Source organism: Populus alba, chromosome 8 (genome assembly GCF_005239225.2).
Source record: "Populus alba chromosome 8, ASM523922v2, whole genome shotgun sequence".
In the NCBI taxonomy this organism is placed as follows: domain Eukaryota; kingdom Viridiplantae; phylum Streptophyta; class Magnoliopsida; order Malpighiales; family Salicaceae; genus Populus; species Populus alba.
In genome coordinates this window covers 17,956,548-17,978,746 of record NC_133291.1, presented here as the reverse complement: position 1 = coordinate 17,978,746, position 22,199 = coordinate 17,956,548, and the positions used below count along the sequence as shown (strand labels likewise).

The 22,199-nt window shown below is 29.4% G+C and overlaps 2 protein-coding genes across 2 annotated transcripts; one reads left to right on the top strand and one right to left on the bottom strand.

The window, feature by feature from the left end:
• Positions 1 to 7,397: 7,397 nt before the first annotated feature.
• On the bottom strand, positions 7,398 to 8,452 carry LOC118032864 (uncharacterized). The gene is made up of 2 exons (XM_035037647.2): positions 8,158 to 8,452; positions 7,398 to 8,043 (listed from the first exon to the last, which is right to left on the bottom strand). Exons 1-2 carry the CDS (start codon positions 8,242 to 8,244, stop codon positions 7,555 to 7,557), a joined length of 576 nt encoding a protein of 191 aa, XP_034893538.1. The 5' UTR covers positions 8,245 to 8,452; the 3' UTR covers positions 7,398 to 7,554.
• A 12,121-nt stretch (positions 8,453 to 20,573) lies between these two features.
• Positions 20,574 to 21,962, top strand: LOC118032865 (RING-H2 finger protein ATL2). Its single transcript, XM_035037648.2, has one exon. It carries the CDS (start codon positions 20,743 to 20,745, stop codon positions 21,622 to 21,624), a length of 882 nt encoding a protein of 293 aa, XP_034893539.1. The 5' UTR covers positions 20,574 to 20,742; the 3' UTR covers positions 21,625 to 21,962.
• The last annotated feature ends 237 nt before the right edge of the window (positions 21,963 to 22,199 follow it).

Here is a 22,199-nt window from a genome sequence, read left to right as displayed (position 1 = left end):
AATTAAAAATCTTAGCTTAAGAACATTAATAACTAGAAATACACATAAATATGCCTACATTTAGAATTGGCCTAAGCCATAGAAGCAAAGCATAAACATTTCAAGTCTAGCTTAGGCATGCATCTCCTAATCGACTTAAACCATAAAAAACATTAAAGAAACAAAAAAAAAAAAGGATAAAACAATAGCTCAACCAAATCAAACCTTAGGATCTAAACAATGCAATTCCTTAACCAAAACATTGTTGCATTAATTCTAATTACATTCTTAATTGTCATCATCATGAACACCACCCTAGTTTGTCATCATTCCACCAAGAACAAAATGTAATTATACTTTTTTTTGAGAAACAATAGGAATTAAAACAAATTTGCTTACTAACTAGGTATTAAAACATGCTAGACTGCCATTTAAACAAAATTAATGAAAACAAATGTCAACTTTAAAATAACTAACTAGGCATCAAACACATATATGCATATTACTTCAAATATGAACAAATGCATTTAAACACAAGTATTAGTAACTAAAACATAATGCATAAATAGTAAACAATCCTACAAGAGTTTAAAAAGCATCGAAGGGGATGGGGGTATGCTCATTGAGTTCTATTCCCTCATCAAGGTAGGTATATACCTTTAAAGACCCAACACTACTTTCTTTACTATTGATTCCTTTTTTTGAAGTTTGTTGTTTCTCTTCTCCTTGCTTTAGGCTTTTAATCCTTAGCTTGAATGCCCTTCTTTTGTATTCCTAACTTTGCATACGATGTTCTTGTATTTTTGCTCTTAAACCTCAAGAATTTCTTTTTTTTTTTCCTCTTTGATTTCTTATGTTTTACTTCTCTCTATTTCCTCGCCTCTTTCTTTTTTGTGTTCAAGAGCAGATAACTTTTATAGGTAAACTCGCCATGGTTTTTGCGAAGAGTTTGTTAAAGAAGATTCTTATTCTCTTTTCCAAAACCTTCCTATTTGAAAATAGAGGGTGCTTGGTCCCCCTTTGTCCTCTTATAAACAAAAATCACACATGAGAAAACATCTTTCTAGTCTTTCTATCGTTGTGCAATTTTCTTTAATCATGAATGATTAGGTTGGGTACTTTGTCAAGGTCATTATATGGATCAGGACATAAATGATTCATTAAAGGTTTTGAATTTGTAGAAGGTATGTAGATCTACTATGAGGATCCAACCACTCTTGATTTAGAGGTTTATAACTCCATATTCATTAATTGAAAGGTAAGCTCTAGATTAGCTCGAATCTGCCATTGTAGGGGAGACTGATAAGGAACAAGATGTTATTGAGTTCATTGAGCTAAATGAGGTACAAATTTATGATGAGGATAATTGCTACTTGTAAAGGAGATGATTCTCACTCAAGTTATGGTGGTTGACACCTCTGAGAGGTCAGAGATGCCACATTCATTCTCCTAAAAGTGACATCTTGATCAACATTCGTTTGTTGAAGAAAATGGTGAACATGGCTGGATGACGTGTCACTTATTTCTTCATTAAAATTTGAGTGACACATCGTTCATTCAAACCTTATAAAGTAAGGCTTTTAAAAAAATATTTTAGGTAAATTTCAATTTAGTCCCTGTTTTTTCAAATTGAGCACATGCATCCTTATTTGGCCTTGAAACATCTCAATTTTTGGATCATGTCTATGTTTGGATATGTGGTGCGCCTAGATGTGGTCTTCATTCAGGACGGTGGAGATCGAAAACACATTCTCCGGCAAGGTTTTGTTCATGTTGAACAGTAGCTCGTTAATTTTTAGGTTAGCTCAGTTTTATTTAGATCTAGGGAGATTTAACCATTGGATCATTTAGATTTTGAGATATATTGTGCAAGACTCTAAGCTCTATATTCTGACTGTTGGGTTCGAATAAAAACTAAGGTAGATGACTTATTGCTTTTTGAATCTATTGCTATTTTTGGCAAAATTTAATAAACTTGATTAAATATATGTTTTGATGAAATTAGAATTGTGTGGGTGTTAGGGTTTATAGAAGATGTAATGGTAAAATATGTTCTTGTTATTAATATTGTTATAGATTAATTGTGTATTCTTTAAATGAGAGGAATAATGATTATGGTGTAAGAATAGGAAGAAACATTATTATATGAACATGTTGATTGAAATAAAAGGCTAACTTTTCATTTTCCAAATTTCTTTCATTTCATTTTCTTCATGGTTCCACTGCATTCATATCCACACAACCAACAAATTAGTCTTTCAAAGTAACGTAATTGATTTTTAATTAGTGCTTGCACCTTCAGTCCTGTCATTTTCATTGCACTATCCTTTATTATAATTTATTCTTTATTACCCCATTTATTTCTTAGAAATATTTTATCATTTTTCTCATTCTTTTATCCATCAAAACGTATTACCAGTTTCTCTATTCTTATGAATTCTAAACCAAAATTCATTTTATGGAGGTTATCCCCTCCATTATATATCATATTTATCTATTATTTCTTATCTCGGTTCCATCACTCATCGAGATCATACCACTTTCAATCTTATGCTTATATGGAATTTTTCACATTCGCATGTTTAAATTATAAATTTACAGGGTTTTATACAATTACATAAAGAAAAATTCAAAAAACATTATACTGTCTATTTAATCAAATATAAATTAATGAAAAATACCATTCGGGTGCAAATTTTACAACAAGCTAACATGTACATCCACCTATAAATACTCTACACCAAGGTCAAAATATTACTCCTCAAATAAATGTATTGCAACCCGTCCCCCCACCCTCATCATGGGTTATTTATTCCGACCTTATCACATTTTTAAATATAAATCTTTGACAATATATTCTTGAAGTAGGCGAGAAGCCATTGAGGATTGGGGGGCGTGACTCGTTGCATCAGCTGCACCTTCTTCTTCTCTTCTTTCTTCCTGCGTTAGCAGTTAAAGTTTATTTATTTATTTTTTGTTCTTTCCTTTTTTTCTTCTTCTTCTCTCCTCTTGTAGTCTTTTTTTGTGGTCTCTTTTATGGTCTATTTCTAGTTTTTTTAGTATCTTTTTTGTTGTGCTTCAGACCCCAATTTATAGTATTGAACACCCAAGAAAATAAAATCCAATAATTAATTAGAAAATCTTTTTTTTATTCTTTTATTTGTGAATGAGAACCAAAAAATTCTAAGGTCAAGTATCAATTTTTCCTTTCTTAAAATGTGCAAGATCTCTTCCTTTTTCTCTTAACTTCAATGAGATATATGATTGGAGATTCTCTAAACATCTTTATTATAACTTTTCATATTATTGAAGTCAACTATAATTTTTTTTTTAATTTTATTTGAATTTCTACAATACAAAAAGAAGATCCCTATTTATCTTTTAGTTTTTAATTTTTATTTTATTTTAGTTAATCGTCTATTATATTATTTTATCTTTTTGTTATTTTGGTTTTTCTTTTCTTCCATGCTTCTCATTTCACTCCGTAATCTTTTATTATTACTTCTATTTCATAAAACTTTATCACACAAAATAAAATAAGTGAAAGTGTGATTGAAATAATATTTCTTGAAAATTTTATTGTTTTAAGAAATGCATTGGAGAGCAAGGATAAAATTTACGATAACAAAGAAAAATATTATGTACTACAACCTGAAGACTTGAAAAAGAAAATAATAAAAAGAAGAAGAAAACGAACTTGTCCATGGCCACGAGTAAACAGGTTGGCTCTATATTTACTATTTTTGAATTTATATATATATATATATATATATATATATAAGTTTTTAAAAATATATGGATTATGAGTATAAAATTCATCAAGGAAGGATTTAATATCGACTCTTTAGCTCTGAAAGATGCTGGAAAAATTACCAATAAAATCGAAAGAAAAGAAGAAACAGGCAATTTAAATATGATAAAGCATGTTTTTGTAAATTGGTTAATATTACTGGTATATTTTTAAAATATTTTTGAAAAAATTTAATTTTATTTATTTTTTATTTATTTGAAATTAATATATTTTTAGTGTTTTTAGATTATTTTGATACGTTGATATTAAAAATAATTTTTTAAAAATAAAAAATATTAATTTAATATATTTCTAAATAAAAAATATTTTAAAAAATAATTATAATTAGATATGTAAGAGCCGTGCTTTAATTTCATGTTCGAATACCAAAACTCTTAACGCAAAAACTTTAATGTTGGATATATTATAATCTTAGATATTTAAGGTTTGATTCTTTTCATGTTTTTAAATAAACACGAACCTGCTAGGTTTCAAATCTTATAATTGCTTTTAATGTTGGATATTTAATGTTTGATTCTTGTCCTATTCTTAAATGAATATGATTGGTTATGTTTCAAATTTCATTATTAATTATTAATTTTACTATTAAGTTATTTTTTTGTGGATCTTATACTAAATTATAATTATTTAATTTAAATTTAATGATTTAGATCTAATTAGTTTATAAACTTGCATTACGTTATGAGTTAAATTACTTTTTTTTTAATATAATAAAAAATATTTAGAATATAGAAAGCTATTTGATATTTTTTATAAAATTAGATATGGTGGATAAACCTTAAAATCTCTTGATTTAATTTCTTACGCAACTTGAATTTAAAATTAAACTGTAAGAGAGTTGTTCTGCCGTGATCTAATTGACTTAACCGGTCTAAAAACATCTCGACTGACCATTTAAAAAATATTAAGGATGAGATTGAAAAAAAAAAGATAAAATTGACAATGAAGAAATCTCCAAACCCAACTTCTTGTCTAATCTAAGATTAAAGAAAAGAAAAAAAAAAAATAGAGTATCAAATCCAATAACTTTTTGAATAAAAAAAAAATTAACACTCCTGTTATTTGTAATATTTTAAATATCTAAAGTGTGGTACTACAGTACAAATATTTTATATACACAATAGCATCACAGTGATTTTACACGCTATAGTATAATGTAAGAGCATTACAATTTACAACCAAATATTTAGTATTTTATGAAAGTACAAAATGATAAAATATACCCTCTCAGAGAAAAAGAAATGAAGGAGAAGAAAAGAAGGATTTAATATCGACTCTTTAGCTCTGAAAGATGCTGGAAAAATTACCGATAAAATCGAAAGAAGAGAAGATACAGCCAATTTAAATATGATAAAGCATGTTTTTGTAAATTGGTTAATATTGTTATTATTAAAGTGTTTTTGAAAAAAATTTAAATTTTTTTTATTTTTTATTTTAAATTAATATATTTTTAATATTTTTAGGTTATTTTAATGTGTTGATATTAAAAATAATTTTTAAAAAATAAAAAAAAATATTAATTTTATATATTTTTAATTAAAAACATTTTAAACAATAACTATAGAATTCCAAACAGTATCAGAAAAGAGAGAGGAGATGTCAGAGCCGTGCTTTAATTTCATGTTTGAATACCGAAACTCTTAACGCAAAAACTTTAATGTTGGATATATTATAATCTTAGATATTTAAGGTTTGGTTCTTTTCATATTTTTAAATAAGCACAACCTGCTAGGTCTCAAATCTTAAAATTAATTTTAATGTTGGATATTTAAGGTTCGAATCTTCTCATATTCTTAAATGAACATGATCGGTTATGTTTCAAATTTCATTATTAATTTTAGATTTTACTATTAAGTTATTTTTATATCGGTCCATCATGGACTAAATTATAATTATTCAATTTAAATTTAATGATTTAGATTTAATTAGTTTAGAAGCTTGCGCTATATTACAGGTTGAATCAATTTTTTTCAAATATAACAAAAAATATCCGGGCCATAAAAAACTAATTGATATTTTTATAAAACTAGGCATGATGTGTTACTTTAAAATCTCTTTATACTTTTTATATAGCTCGAGTTTAAAATTAAATCGTGTAAGAGTTTCTTTGATGTGACTTGGTCATTTTAGTCAGTTTAAAGGCATCCCGGTCGATCATTAAAAAAAATTGAGGATAAAATTAAAAAAAAAAAAAGAAATGAAATTGACAATAAAGAAACCTCAGGCCCCAACTTCTTGTTTAATTCAGATTTAAAATTAAATAATATAAAAGTTGTTTAGATGTGATTCAGCCAACTTGATCGGTCTAAAAATAGCATGATTGATCATTAAAAAAAAATAAGATTGAAATTAAAAAACAAATAATGAAAATAAAATAAAAAAATCTCTATACTCAACTCTTTGTTTAACCTAAGTTTAAACCAAACAACTGTAAAATAAATCTAGGATGAAATAGAAAAAAATTAAAATTAAAAAGGGAAGATAAAAAAAAAAAAAAAAAAAAGGGGGGGGTGAATTGAAAAAGGAAAAGAAAAGAAAAGAAAAATTAAAAAAAAAAAAAAAAAAAGAAGAAGATAACACTCCGCTGATTTGTAATATTTTAAATATCTACGGTGTGGTAGCACAGTAGAAATATTTTATATACACAATAGCATCACAGTGATTTTACACGCTATAGTATAATGTAAGAGCATTACAACCAAATATTTAGTATTTTATGAAAGCACAAAATGATAAAATATACCCTCTCAGAGAAGAAAAGAAGAGAAAAGAAAGAAGAACATCATGACGCCTCAGTATCACACGAAAAGATGCACATGGAGGATTTATGCCGCCGGTTCTTGTTTCGGATCTTTGTGGCAGCTTCATGACAAATCACAAACCCTTTTCTCTGTCAATTTGGATCTCCAACCTCCACTTGCCCTTGTATATTGATGAAAAATAAAAATAAAAAAGGGATGAAATTGTGATTTTGTTTTTAAATAACGCTGCTGGGATTTATTAATACTATTTTCTTCACATAATTTAGGTCCCCACAGGCATGCTGCATAGACTCCTCCAGAATCTTGCATCCACCGCAAGCAATCGCCACCTTCCTTCCCGGAGGATGATGCGTGTTCGCCTGCACCGTTTGTTCCGCTGCGCAAGCAAGATCTAATGCGAGTAGATCGTTTGTTTTTTATATTCACGAGCCAATACAACAAATCGATGCTGTTTCACATGAAGTTTTTAGGATCCAAAGTTTAGTATCAATACAAAGAAAGTGTATTAAATACTATGCAGATATAAAAAAATCATAAAATAAATCGGTTTCTATGGTGGTTTAGGAGAAAGAAGTTGATCCATGAATAGTGATTAGCATGGAATAAAAAGTGTTTGTAATTTGCTAAACTTGTCCGAATAAAATATATTTTTTATTTTTTTATATCTACATAGCAAAACAATTATAAAACAATTTAAATATTTTTAAAAGATCACCGGAAGACAAAATACACGACCACAGGGGAATCGATAACTCAGTCAAACAACAGGGTTTCATCAGCTGCAGAAATTAAAAAAGAAAAAGCGAGCAAGAAAGCACCCCAAAGACAGGACCCCTCCAGAAAGGTTCGATCAAACACCTTTGCAGTTTGCTGAAAAAAGGGGCAAACCCAGAAAGATGGCAATAAACATTCATAAAGAAACTGAAAGAGCACCCCGGATTAGCCATGCCATTACCAAACCAACAAGTAATTAGTCACTAAACAGACCCACTAATCTAAAACTCAAGTGACCAAATATATTGGCATTGCAGAAGTTGAAATACTCCGTTGCTGCTGCTGCCGCTGCTCCATGTTTAGCTCCCTCAGGCTCAAATAAGGTATCTCCATATCACCCTTTCTTGCCGGAGCCAAGGATCCAGCTAGAGGCCCTGATGATGGTCTGCTAGTGGACCTGTAAGGAGTGCTTGATCCACTTAAACTATCAGCTAAATAAACAGGCCCTGAGATGGAAGCTCCGAAAGCTCTCGCCCTTGCTATATGAACATCTCCGTGACCAAGATAATCATCCTTGTGATTACTGTGGATCCACTTCCACTTAAAGAATAGCAAAGCTTTTCTCCACCATTTCTTCTTCTTGTTGTTGGGTTTGTGGATCGTTCTATTAGCAGACTCCTCCTTTGAAATGGGTTTCTGGAGCTTGAAGTGTAAGGAATCAACGGAAGACCTTGTCGTCGTCGTCTCTCTCTTGTGGTTTCTTGCTTCCTCCAGGAACTGATTTTCATGGAAATCGAAACAAACGGGGCCAGTTGAGAGCATCAAACAAGTAAATGGACGCAAAAGAGCAAGTGAAGAGCATCATATAAAGAACTGATGAGCTAAACAAACCTGAAAGTAATCAATCTGCGGGTCAAAGCCATAGTCGCTGAAGTGTTGAGGTTCGGGAATGGGAAAAATCGGGGACTTGTTTGACATTTTCGCTTTGTGGTAGCTCCAAAGTGAAGGGGGCCTTTAATTGTGGATTTGCTTTATGGTGGAGGAGGGGCCAATTAATGGCATCAGCAGCAAGACTCTGGTTGTGACCTGTGAGGAGGGAAAACTAGAGGAAAGAGATGGTTCTTTTGGGCTTTGGGGCTCAAGGGAGGTAGTGACCGTTGAGGAAAAGCAAGCCCTAGTAAATGCTCCTACTGATCAGTTAAGTTGTAGAATGTATACTTCCAATGGTACGGTCTCTTAAATAATTAACACAATTTATTATTATTATTATTATCTCACGCTCTTTGTCTGACAGAAAGAAAGGGATGAGGGGAACTTGTTTGAAGCAAGCAACGCTAGCAATGGAGGTGTTTAAGAGGGGGGGGGGGTAATATTATATTAGATAATGTATTTAAAAATATGGTAGTGATTATTTTTAAAGTATTTTTTATTTTTATTTTTAAAAAATTATTTTTAATATCAGCATATCAAAATAATCTGAAAATATAAAAAAAATATTAATTTAAAGTTTAAAAAAAATTCAATTTAAAAAAAAAAAAAACACTTTCAAAACGCAATGCCAAACACAAAAATTGTTTAATTTCAAGGGATCATCAGTTATAAACAAGATAAATTAAAAAATTAACATAGAAAATTAAAATAATCTGTGAATTAATATAGGAACAAAAAGTTATACCAAACTAATATATTTTTACTTTGTTGTGTTTTAAAAATGCAATGTTTATTATATATAATTATTTCTAAATGTTATATTTACTAAAATTATAAAGAAATAATAATTTAATTAACCTTTTTTCTATATATATTTTATGAGTTAAAATATATATTTTTATTCAATTTATATATTAAAAATAGATTTAAAAAAAATCTTAAAAAATTATTATTTAAACAAAAATTATTCTCTGTTTTTCAATGTCATTCATATAATTAAACTGGAGATAATGGATGATTCTAAATAATTATATATAAATATATTACAACTAAAAATATATATTTAATAAATATCACACTTGTAAACACAAAAATAATAAAGTTATTTCACCCAAACTTTCTCATGACATGTTATTCTGTCAAATTCTTTTAAAAAAAACCGTGCTAATTTTAAAAAATATCCTTTTAAACAGCGAGAAGTTCACATGGGTATTCTTTACACCTCGAGACCCTCCAGAAATTGGACAAGTAAAGTGATATTACGTTTATAAATAATACTTATAATATAAAATATCACATAAAATATAATGTTGATTCGAACAAGAAGGGACCTCGAATTATTATGAGAGAGTGCGGGTGCCCCACGTCATTAAATGCTTTAGGATTACGTTAATATCTTAAAAATATAATTACAAATAACCTTCTAATCATGTTTTCGGCTTTTGCTTTACTTTAAAGAATTACATTTTACATCTTAATCAAATAAAAATCTAAAAATGAGGAAAAAAAAATTACATCAAGTTATTACGTATTAGAATAGAACATGTTTATATTTAAAAAATATAATTATAATTGTTTTTCCAAAATATTTTTTACTCAAAAATATATAAAAATAATAATTTTTTATTATTTTAAAAAAAATTATTTTTGATATCAACGCATTAAAATAATTTAAAAAAATAAAAAATATATATTAATTTAAAGCAAAGAAAAAACATAAATAAAATTTTAAATTTTTTTAAAAATAAAAAAAAAACAACAGGTAGGGAGATTAGAAACTCGGCAAATCTTGTACTAAACCTTGGCCTCAAGGGTATATTGGTAATTGGGCACTGTGATTAAGATTAACTAATGCGACTCAAATGTCATTTTTTATCGTATAATCAACTGACAATTTGACCAAATATGGCTCTATAAACCAGGATCTGGCTAGGGTTTATATATATATATATCTTTTAGCATTGTTTATTTATGTTCTTGATAGGCGACAAAACGTGATAACCATATGCATGTTCCTGCTTTAGACAGCATAAAAAATGCCACGTCATCATAGGTAAGGAAAAATAAGAAAATGTAGGAAGAAACGAATTAAACAAGTTATCTAGAAATCAAATCCTTGACCACGGGTTCCTCTATTAAATAGTATTAACTAAAAAATAAATGTTTTTGCATCAGCGCAGTAGAAATTTGCCGCAGTTACATTCCTAAATAGTATTAACTAAAAATAGTTTGCCCGCACTTCACAATAGAAAAAATCATGTTTAAGTGTATTTTTTAAAAAAAAAATTAACAACTTGACATCATAAAATAAATAAATAAAATAATAATTGTCAATTCCTAAAAATCAAAAATAATAAAAGATAAAATTAAAAACAATAAACAAAAAAGGTGAAAAAAATATCAACAAACCTGACTTATGAAATTGAGAAAAATCAAAATTATAGATTCAATGATAAAATTAAAAACAAATTAAAACTTTGATAAAAATATGAAGAATAAAAATAAAAAATCAAAACATTAATGGGAAAAACCTTAAATATCATCAAATATTGAATTGAAGGGAAAATTAAAAATTCCTAAAGCCACTATTTCGCAAAAAAAAAAATCCAAAACAAAAATAAAAATCAAGAGAGTGATGACTCAATTTGAGGAAAAAAAATTTCAATATATAAAACAAAATTAAATTTAATGTTGAATGATGAAATGTAAAACAAAATCAAACTAAGAAGTTTAAAAAATCAACAAGGAAAAAAACTCCAAGGAGAATGAAATCGAAAAACAAATTAATTTTATAAACCATTTTAAATACAATATATAGAAATTAAAAAAAAATAGAGACCAAATTAAACATATGAAAAATTCATGGGGGATGAAATTGAAAAAAATATTTAATTTTATAAATTATTTTAAATAACAAAAATATTAAATAAAAAACCATGGAAGAAATCTGGAAAAAAAACTAATTAAAAGGTTGTATTGAATTTTATAACGAACAAATTTCAAAGATAAAAAGAACCTTTGGAGATGAAATTGAAAACATTTTCTTTTTTAATTTCTTATTTTTTCTTTCAATGATAAGTTCGTGAGTTTACTGTACAATTAAATCTAAAAATATAAAAATACCCCCAAATGAATAAGTATATATTATTTTTCTATAAAGGTAAAAAAAACCATTACATTGTGCCAGAAATTTATATGAAGACAAATCCACCTTTAATGAATTCAACAATGCCAATTAAATCTCTATACAAAATACGAAAACATCTTCAAAAGCAACATCTTGTAGTTTTATGAATAAGGGCTTAGATGTCATAACATCGTTCCAATTCATAGTGCTATGAGTCTAAGGTCATAGTAAGAGATTGATGCCTTTTAGGTGTTTTTTTATTTTTTGTAATTATTAGTAAAATTGTGATTTCTATGAAGACTTTCATCAAAGCCTCACATGAATGGTATGCAAATGGAAGACCAAAATCATTTAACAAGTTGCTCGCGACTTATTTCATGCAACACGTTTGTTTTTATCTTTTAAAAATATTTTTTGAAAAAAAAATGAATATTTTTTATTATATTATTTGCTTCAAATTAATTATTTTTGGTGTTTTCATATTGTTTTGATGTGCTGGTGTCAAAAATAAAATTTTAAAAAAGTAAAAAAAAAAATTATTTTGATATATTTTCAAGCAAAAATTGCTTTGAAAAACAACCACTAGCACAATACCAAACGAGCAAGTTTATGATAAAGAAAATAGAGCATTTTCATTAATCTTAATTTACCATAACTGACTGCTTTTTTTTTTTAACTATTTAGTTTACATTGCCGCACTACACTTTAGTTCTAATAAAAAATATCAACAAAAAAAAAAGCCATAGAAGAATATTTGATATTATTATTAAACGTGACCCAATGAGTCAATCTTAAAATTTCTCGACCTGACTGCTTGTCTAGCATAAATTTAAAATTAAATCACGTAAGAGTTTTTTTTACATGATCTATTTGACTTGATAGGTCCAAAGACTACATGAACAATCGATAAGAAATATGATTTGGCTTTAAAAAATAATTTAAGATGATTTTTTTTTAATATTGAGACAACAACGTATTGGATCTACATGGGGTTTGGCTGCTAAACCTGCCAAATCAACAATTCAAGTGATGGAATCCATTAAGTTTAAGAACTTTTTTTTTTCAAAACTATTTTAAATTAATTATATGGTAACAAAAACATGCTCATAAGATTGAGCATAAACCAAACGTCAAGATATTTGTTTGGAACTACAATAATCTCGTATAAAACAAATCAAAATAATTTATGAAGACAAATTCTATCAAATATTGAAGGAAGAAATTGAGAAAAAAAAGGGGAAAAAAAAGAGAAAATTAAAGAAAAAAAAAAAACTTGGCTTCTTCACTGTTTATATGAAAAGTGAATAAAGTGGCAATTACATTAACCTTAATTTACTAGAACTAGCAGTTTTTTATACTACTACTTAGTTTACATTTCCATGCTAAACTTCAATTATATAAAAAAAAAACTTTAAATGTAAAAAAATGTATTTAAGCTAATAAAAAACTATTTGATATTGTTATTAAACATGTCCTAATGAGTCAATCTTAAAATTTATCGATCTAACTCTATGTCTAGCGTAAGTTTAAAATTAAATTGTATGAGAATTATTTTAACATGATTTATTCGACTTGACATGTTCAAAGACAACATAGACAATTGGTAAGAAGCATAGATTTCTAATAAATATGCCCCCTTAGCAACCTCATCTACTGCAATATATTATGACTCGGTCATAGATGGTGCAACTAGAGATTGAACCATAGATTTCTAATAAATAGACCCCTTACTGGAGTAAATACATAACTTATGGTAGACCTCCTATCATCCAAGTCCCGGCATACTCTACATCTAGATATCCCCCAACCGAAGGATTACCCTGTTATTTGCTAAACATGGTATCATATTTTGTAGCACCCCTGAAGTATTTGAAGATCCACTTGACTACATCTCAATGTTGTTATCCCAGATTTGATAGAAACTAGCTCACCACATTGACTGCATCTGCTAAATCTAGTCTTGTACAAACCATAACATATATTAAACACCCTCACTGCACTAGCATAAGGGACCTTTGACATGTCTTTCACTTCATCATTTGTCTTTGGGCACTATGTAATAAATAATCTGAAATGATTTACTAAAAGTGTATTCATTGGTTTTGCATTGTCTGTGCTAAACATTTCCAACATTTTCTCAACATAGCTACACTAAGATAACCATAATCTACTCGTAGTTATATCTCTACGAATCTCCATACCAAGAATATTCTTAATAGCACTAAAGTCTTTCATGTTAAATTCTATACTCAACAAAATCTTTAAGTTATTGACCTCACTCATACTATTTATAGTAATCAGCATATTATCCACATAAAGAAACCAAAAAAAAAAAAAAAGAATCATCATTAATGCTCTTTACATAAATGTGACAATCATACTCACATCTTTTGCAACAATCCTGATCACATAGGAGTCAAATCACTTATACCACTACCTTGGGGACTATTTCGGTCAATAAAGTGATTTTCTCAATTTACAGACCAAGTGTTCTTATCCAGGTTGACTAAACTCTTCTGGTTGTACCATGTAAATTTTCTCCTCCAAATCATCATGGAGAAAAGTTATCTTGGCATCCATCTACTCTAATTGCATATCAAAATGTGCTACCAAGTTTAACACTACCCTGATGGAAATATGTTTGACTATATGGGAAAATATCTCATCATAATCAACCCTTTTCTTCTATGATTAACCTTTTCCTACTTGACGAGCTTTGAACTTCTCACCCTTTTTTTTTATATTGCTTTTTTCTTCTAATACACCCATTTGTATCCTATCATCCTTTTCCCCTCTAGAAGTTCAATCAACTTCCATGTTTAATTCTTATGCAGAGAATCTATTTCTTCTTCCATAAAACACATCCATTTACTTTTATCTTGATTGTGTAATACCTCATGAAAAGTAGTAGGATCCTCGCAACTAGTAATAAGTGCATAAAAGATCAAATCTTAAAAACCATAATTGATGGCTAGTCTAATGTTGCATTTAGGCCTACCTAAAGCTATATTATCATATTGTTGATCTATTAAACTAGAACTTCCTGAATTCTCAATGGTTTTTATCCTTAATATGAGTATCTAGCTCCATATACACCTCATGATCATTGTTGTTGCAATTTTCTAGCACTTATTTCTTTTCTTCTTGAGTACGTTGTAACATGGTTTTTTCATAAAAAAACCACATCTTTATTGATCACCACCTTGTTTACTTTAAGAACCCGGTGCTTGAAACCTTTCACCTATTTCTGATACCTCAAAAAGATACATTGTCTAGACTTCGCATCAAACTTTAACCTCTCATCATTATAAAAATGCATATAAGCTAGACATCTAAACACTCTCAAACCAGAGTAGTCAAGAACAAGAAACATGAAGTACATTTCCATATTCATTGTTTCTATCCATAAGTTTTTAGCAAGCCCGACATTTAGCTTAGAACACCTTGCTTTTTTAGCTATGGTTTTGTTTATCCTTTCCGCTACACCATTTTGTTATGGTGTCTTGCATATTGTGAAGTGTTTTTTTATCCCATTTTGCTTACATAACTCTATTAACTTTGAATATGTTTACACAATACCATTGTCTGGCCTAAGGCATTTGATCTTCCTCCCCGTCTGGTTTTCTACTTTTGCTTTTCATGACTTGAACTTGGCAAACGTTTCTAACTTATGTCACATGAAGTACAGCCAAACCTTTCATGAATACTCATCAATGAAAATCATAAAATACATATATCTTTCACGTGATGCTACCCTTACTAGACCTCAAACATATGTATGAACATAGTCGATAATCCCTTTTGTCTTGTGCGTAGCTATCTTGAATTGCTCCTTATTCTATTTTCTAGAAAAACAATACCTACAGAAATCATGTTTGCATGTTTTGACACCCTTTAATAGATTCTTCTTATAAAGTTTCATTATCCAACACTAAACTATATGGCTAATCACATGTGCCACAAGTTTGTTTTATCTAACTCAGATTCTACAACTGCATCTTCATCTATAAGTATGGTACCTGGCAGTCTATAACTATTTCTAGGCAATCTTTTTCCCTTCATGATTGTCATAACATCTTTACTCACCTTCAGTACTCCACCTTCATACTTGAAGTTGAACCCATTACGATAAAAAATGCCCAATAAAATCACATTCTTCTTCAAATCTAGTATATATCTAACATCATACAAAGTTCTAACAACCCCATCAAACATTTTAATTTTGATATTTTATATTCCAATAACTTTGCATGGATCATCGTTACCCATCATAACAAAACCATAATCGACTAACTTGTAATTGTGTAACAAATATTTATTGGGAGTCATGTGTTAAGAACATTTTGAATCCAGTATCCAAGAATATGTGGGATGATTTAAATTGGATGAAATAGAAAGCATGTCTCCATCATCGCTCTCTGAGTTTTCTTCCACTACATTCATAGACTTTAATGAATCCTCTTTGTTCTTTGCATTCCCTTTATTTTTCTCTGAATATTCTTGTTTTATATGCCCTATTTTTCAACACTTATAATGTTGTATGTCCTTCCTGTTATTGGATTTGGATCGAGCTTTGTTGTTTCTTGATCCATTCCGAGATTTGTTTCTCCCACACTCTTGATTACTCCTCACCACCAGCTCTTCGCCTTTTGAATTTTCATCACCAATTTTCTTCCCCAAATTAAAGCTTAATATGGCATTTATGATCTCTTTCAATATGAGAGTTTCTTTCCCCCGCATCGGAGTTATAACCAAATTTTCATACGTAGGAGAAGTAGGTGGAGAATTCAGTAACATCAACACCTTGTCTTTATCGTTGAACTTCACATCAATTTGCTTCAAATAGTTAACAATTCGATTGAACACATCCATATGTTGATTCAAATTTGTACCCTCTGACATATTAAGACTAAACAATTTCTACTTAAGATAAAGTTTGTTCGAAAATGACTTGAACATATACTGACTTTTCATTTTTTTTCTAAATTGCCACTGATGATTCCTCATATATAACATGTTACATCACGTCATCATCCAGACAAAGCCTGATTGTTTCCACAACCCTCACTTGTAGTTCTTGCTAATTTATATTTTTCATGCCTTCTAGTTGCTATTGGTATAACGCATTCACCATGCCTTGCTACACACTAACAGATCCATCACCAGTATTAATAATTTTTTTCTAATACTCATTTATGATACTGCAAGGACATTGCCCCCGCACCCCCACCTATTAATCTTCCCTCACAACAAAATAGGAAATAAATTCTAGAAATATAGATGTCGTCGTTCCACTTTTCTCAATACGTTCTAGTATGATATTTGCCTATAAGCCATAAATACAACATAAAAGTAGCATCAAATGGCTTAGAGGAGATAAATGGTTGTGTTAACTAAGATATGCGATAGGTAAAAGATGTCATTACTTTATGGTTTGGATTGTGTGATAGAAAAGAAGAAAAAGGTTGGAATTTGGTGACAATCTATGATTGTCATGCTCAGAGTAGTTGGCCATCGATTTTGGGCAAAGGAAGTCCAACGGTGAGAGGGTTTTTATAAAATGGAGGCTGTAAAGACTTAAAGGGCTTATATCTAGTTTCTTCTTCTTTTTTGGCTTTGATTAGCTAGGTTTATTGTTTGTAAAGGTGTATCTCTATGTTTTTCCTTTTATGTTTAGTCTCCATTGTTTATATTGTCTAAGCTCCTTTTAAAATAGTAAAAACCTAAACTTTAAAAATAGTATTAGATCTTTATATTATTTTCTTATTAAAGTAGAATCTTTCTATAATTTTTTAATTCTACTTGAGTCTCCTATTTATTTTATTTTTTTTTATTTGCATGATCTTCCATTATATTTTTTTAGTTCCAATCATCTCGGCTTCCTTTTTCTTTCTTGTCTCTTATTTTACTTTTTCTTTTTTTCACCTTGTAACACAAAGAAAAATAATATAAAATAAATAAAAATGCTGAAAATTATGAAATGGTAAAAATTGATTGAGTTTTGTTTGAAAATGTATTTATAGAGAAATTAGGGGGTCAAAATGGAAGTAAAAACATAAATTAGTTCATTTTCTTTCAAAAGACTTTAAAAAAAAAAAAAAAAACCTTGCAAATTTAGTTCATTATCCTCCTCGCTGAAAAAGATTTATTTTGATCATTAAAAATAAAATTTGTTTTTTATTCCTTGAAGGCTATAACTTGTCATATTTAAATATTTTTTTCTACTTAAATAAAGAAACGGTTTTTTAGCCCCCATTCTCAACCGTATTGAAATCATCCTTTTCATGGCCTTTAATGTATCTCTGTAAATTTAATTATTTCAATAAATTTTTATATTTTAGATACTTTTCTAATTTATAATAATATTTTCATTTAAATTGATAATATATATATATATGATAAATTTAAACTAAACATGATAAATTAAAAATAATAGATTTAATTTCATGAAATATTCCGAGATGCTCCCCATCTAATTTAGCTTTAGGAGCAAAAATATTTTTCTTTGTTTATCTTTTCAAAAGCAACTTATAATTAATGGAAACGAGCAGAAGAAAGGACTCTAAAACACGTCATTGAGTTTCTCAGAAATCAATAATAATAATTTATTTTCGCCTATACTTGGATTTGAGATTTAATTTTTAATATATTTTTATATGTTAATTCTCCAATCCATCATTTTAGTTGATAATTTCATTTTCTTGTGTGAAAAACTTAAATTTGATCTGATTTATTAAATAATAAATTAACTTTTTTTTTTTTAAGAAAGAACTAGCATGTTGAAATTCATTTTTTTTTCCATATATTTTTTAAATAAATAGACCGGGCTGGAGTTTATCACGTGAGGACATTACACTTTTAAAAAAATGTATGGTAGGAAGGGGATCCACCTTCAAAACTCCCATTGAGGTGGGCTTTATGAGCTATATTTACAAACTTAGTTAAAACAATTCGTTTTGGGTGAGCCCAGCGGGATTATTAATAACAGCCCAACTTCTCTATTTACTTCCCTCTTTCTCTTCAAGCACAAACCACGCTAAAGATGTGATTAAATTTTTTCTTAACGTAACCAAAAAAAAAAAATCTAAGTTGTAGAGTTGTAGAAAATTAAGGATGAAATTTAGAAAAAAAAAAAAATTGATAAAAAAAAAATTTCTCAATTTTAATTTTTTACTTAATACAAGTCTAAAATTAAACTAAGGAAGAGTTATTCCATTGTTATTTGGTTGAGTTGATGAGTCCAAAAACTATCATGACGATCGTTAAAAAACATTAAAGGGTAAAATTCATAAAAGAAATGATGAAATTAAAAAAAAAAAAAAAGAGTTGAATTATAAAAGAAAAAAAAACTTCACTATTCACATTAACATAAAAGAATCATTTATCATAGAAGGTAACTAATTTATTGACTGTGTTCTCACTATGATTTGGATTGAAAAATGTTTGAACATAAAAAAATAATATCTAAATTATTGGAAATTGTTAGGTATTGTCATGAAACTTAGTATAATTGTTTAAATTTTTAAAAAAATCATAATCCAACTATTTTCTTAACTTATATTTTAAATTAAATTACATGTAAGTTGTCTTAATGTGATTTTGTTCGCCAATGTAGGTTCAAAGAAAAAAAATCAACTCAATTCCAAAAAATAAAATTAAGTAAAAAATCTTATATTAAATGGTGGAATTGACAAAAAAAAAACAAAAAAAGGTTAAAAAAAGGGGGTAAAAGACCCAAAATACTTAATAAGCTTATATTAAAAAATAAAAATTAAAAAGAAATTAAACCAAAAAGAAAAAAAAAAGCCAAGAAATTTTATTATATGATATAAAAATATAAAAATCGATTTACAATCAATCTAATATATATGAGTAAACTTAAATAAAATAAAAATTAAAAAAAAAAAAAAAGTATATAAATATAAAAAAAAAAAAAACTCAAAAAGATCATAACAAAAAAGGGAGTTAAAACAATCTCAAATAGCAAATTAAAAAAAAAAAAACTAAATTTTTATTTTTACTTTATTTATACAGGAGGGGGTGACTTATTGACTATCTTTTTTGAAAAAAAAAAACTATTTATAGAGATAATAAAGAATATATTAACATACATAGTTTTTAGACTTGACCTAGTGGTCGACCCGGGTTTCAGGTTTTGACCGCGTCATCAAATTTGTTAGGTCTATTTTTTTAAAAAAAAATCAAAACAGCGTTATTTTAGTATAAAAAATCAACAGGTTGCAACGGGTTTTGATCAGAGTCACTGAGTCAATCCGTCAAGTCACGCCAAGTTTTTCTTTTCTCTATTTTTTCTTCAATCCAGCCTGATTTTAGTCTTGGATTCCAGATCACCCACCGGTTAGGGTTTTAAAATAATGTTAACATGTTTCATTATTAACAACGTATATTATTTTAGGTGTAACCAACAAAAATCAAACCAACCTTGAAGATGGCATCTAAGCAGAGGCAAATAATTGATCCGTTTCTCTTTCGTGTTTAATTCCAAGTATGCACGTGAAATATGGTTAGTTGCGTTGAATGCTCTACGTATTCATGTTCCAAAATAGTCAAGTCGCCAACCCACGTGGCACTTTGAAACTCAAAAGAGTCAAAAGCAAACAAGTGCATTCAGTGCCGTGAGGATGTGGCAACTTTTCTAAGCAAGTTATTCAGACTTTTTTTTCCTTGTAAATATCAACTTAGGACTTTGCTTAATTGCTTTTTCCTTCACGAACTTGCTCTTCTCCATTTCTTTCACACAGAATGCATGTGAATGCGAATGCAATTTCTATGCATTATCATATAATATACCCTTACACTCCTCATTGTAAATATCTTCACCGATAACATAGAAAAAAATTTAAATTAAATCTTGAATTAATGAGTCAGCCCCGGGTACTTAGATTGTCCCAGCAGGACATGCAAGGTTTCATAACAATGTATTTAAGTTGAAAATCATGAATAAAAATAAAAATTAATGTAATTTTAAAAGGTAGTTCAACTAATCAGACTTTGAACTTGTTTTTTAATGATTACGAGTTTGAATTTTTTTAGAATCACTGAAAACTTAAATAATCGTTAATTTTAGAACTCGTTGAATTAATTAAGATATATGAAAATTAGTCAGACATATAATTAAAAAAATGAAAATTAATGCAAAATATTGGGCATTAATAGAAGGACAATAAAGAGAATTCCTAGTAAAAGCCCTCGTCAACCCTGGCGTTCTTCTTCCATTTGTGTGAACTGAGACTTAGAAGAAACCCTCAAGAACCTTCCTCGTCCTCGTCCTCGTCCTCCCTTCATATACCAACTCCAAAAACATTTTTCTCTCTTCATTGCTAAACCAAACCCACTATCCTTCTCTTTCTCTTTCTCTTAAGCACACAAGAATCAAAATTGGTCCATTTATTCAAGAAATGGACTCAGACTCGAGAGATCCACCAACTGAATACAGAGAAGGCTATGCATTAAGTGGCAAGATAATGCTTAGTGCTATTGTTATTCTCTTCTTTGTTATCATTGTAATGGTTCTTCTCCACCTTTACGCTCGTTGGTACCTCACTCGTGCACGCCAGCGCCAAGTCCGCCGTGTCCGCAACCGCCGTACCCATCTTGTCTTCTACGTCGACTCCCCCCAAAACCCCAACAATGTCACCTCTCATGTCACGCGTGGCCTTGAAGAGACTGTCAAAAATTCTCTTCCTGTTTTTGTATATTCAAGAAAAACCCACCAAGATTCGATTGAGTGTGCGGTTTGTTTATCCGAATTCGAAGAGAACGAAAGGGGTCGGGTCTTGCCCAAGTGTAACCACAGTTTCCACACCGAGTGCATCGATATGTGGTTTCATTCTCACTCCACTTGCCCTCTTTGTCGCTCTCCGGTTGAGCCGGTGGCGGAAAACCCCGTTCCAGAAGGTTCAAATTTCGGGATTTCAGAAGCGGGTTCGGGTCTGTGTACCTCGTGCCAGCACGAGGAGGATCATTTGGGATCGGCTTCTACGTCGTCGTTTAATGGTGGAAGGAAACCTGTTGGGCTTATTGGTGTGACCATAGACGTGCCAAGGAGAAATGGGAATTTCGAGGACGAGTCAAATACCGAGTCACCATCAGCGAGTCACTCTTTTAGATCGCCAATGAGTCGGATGTTGTCGTTTAAGAGGATGCTAAGTAGGGAAAGAAGAGGTACTGTGTCTCCAACCGTGGCTAACTCAGTGAGCTGCGGTGGTGTGTCAGGGACGACCGAGTTTGATATTGAGCAAGGGAGGGATGAGTCGATGCCTCAGCAAACTCGGTGTTAAAATCAGAGGTGGCAATTCTTGACCCGGTTAGATGAGTAAGTAACCACGTGGCGATTGTCTTACTGAGAAAACCGGCGGCGGTAGCCAGTCGCTTAAGTGGCAGTTTTGTTCTCACGTGGCGTTGTGGGTCCCTGTGGATGGGAGCGCCGCTTGAGGTCCTATGTTGGACTTTTGACTTGTATATATTGAAAGGAATCTTTTTGTTGAATTTTCTCCTCATATTTTCTATTATGATTTGAATATAGAATTATTTAATTTTAGATACAGACAGGATTGTTTGCTGGGTTTCGAAAAAGATTATTTTGAATAATAATTAGAATTTTCTTAATTTTTTTTAATTATTACTATGCGAATGGTAAGGTTAATTGCAAGTTATATTAATGTGAATCTTGAAATCAGATGGTCATGCAACTTATAATTAAGATTGAGATCTGACCTTGAAAATTCAAAAAAAAAAATCTAATAGGAATGTGACACAATAAAAACATCTTTTAAGGCATCAATACTATTGGAATGAAGTTAAATGATGCTACTAAACTAATTAATCTTCAATAAGTTAGATTCGATTCGTTTTA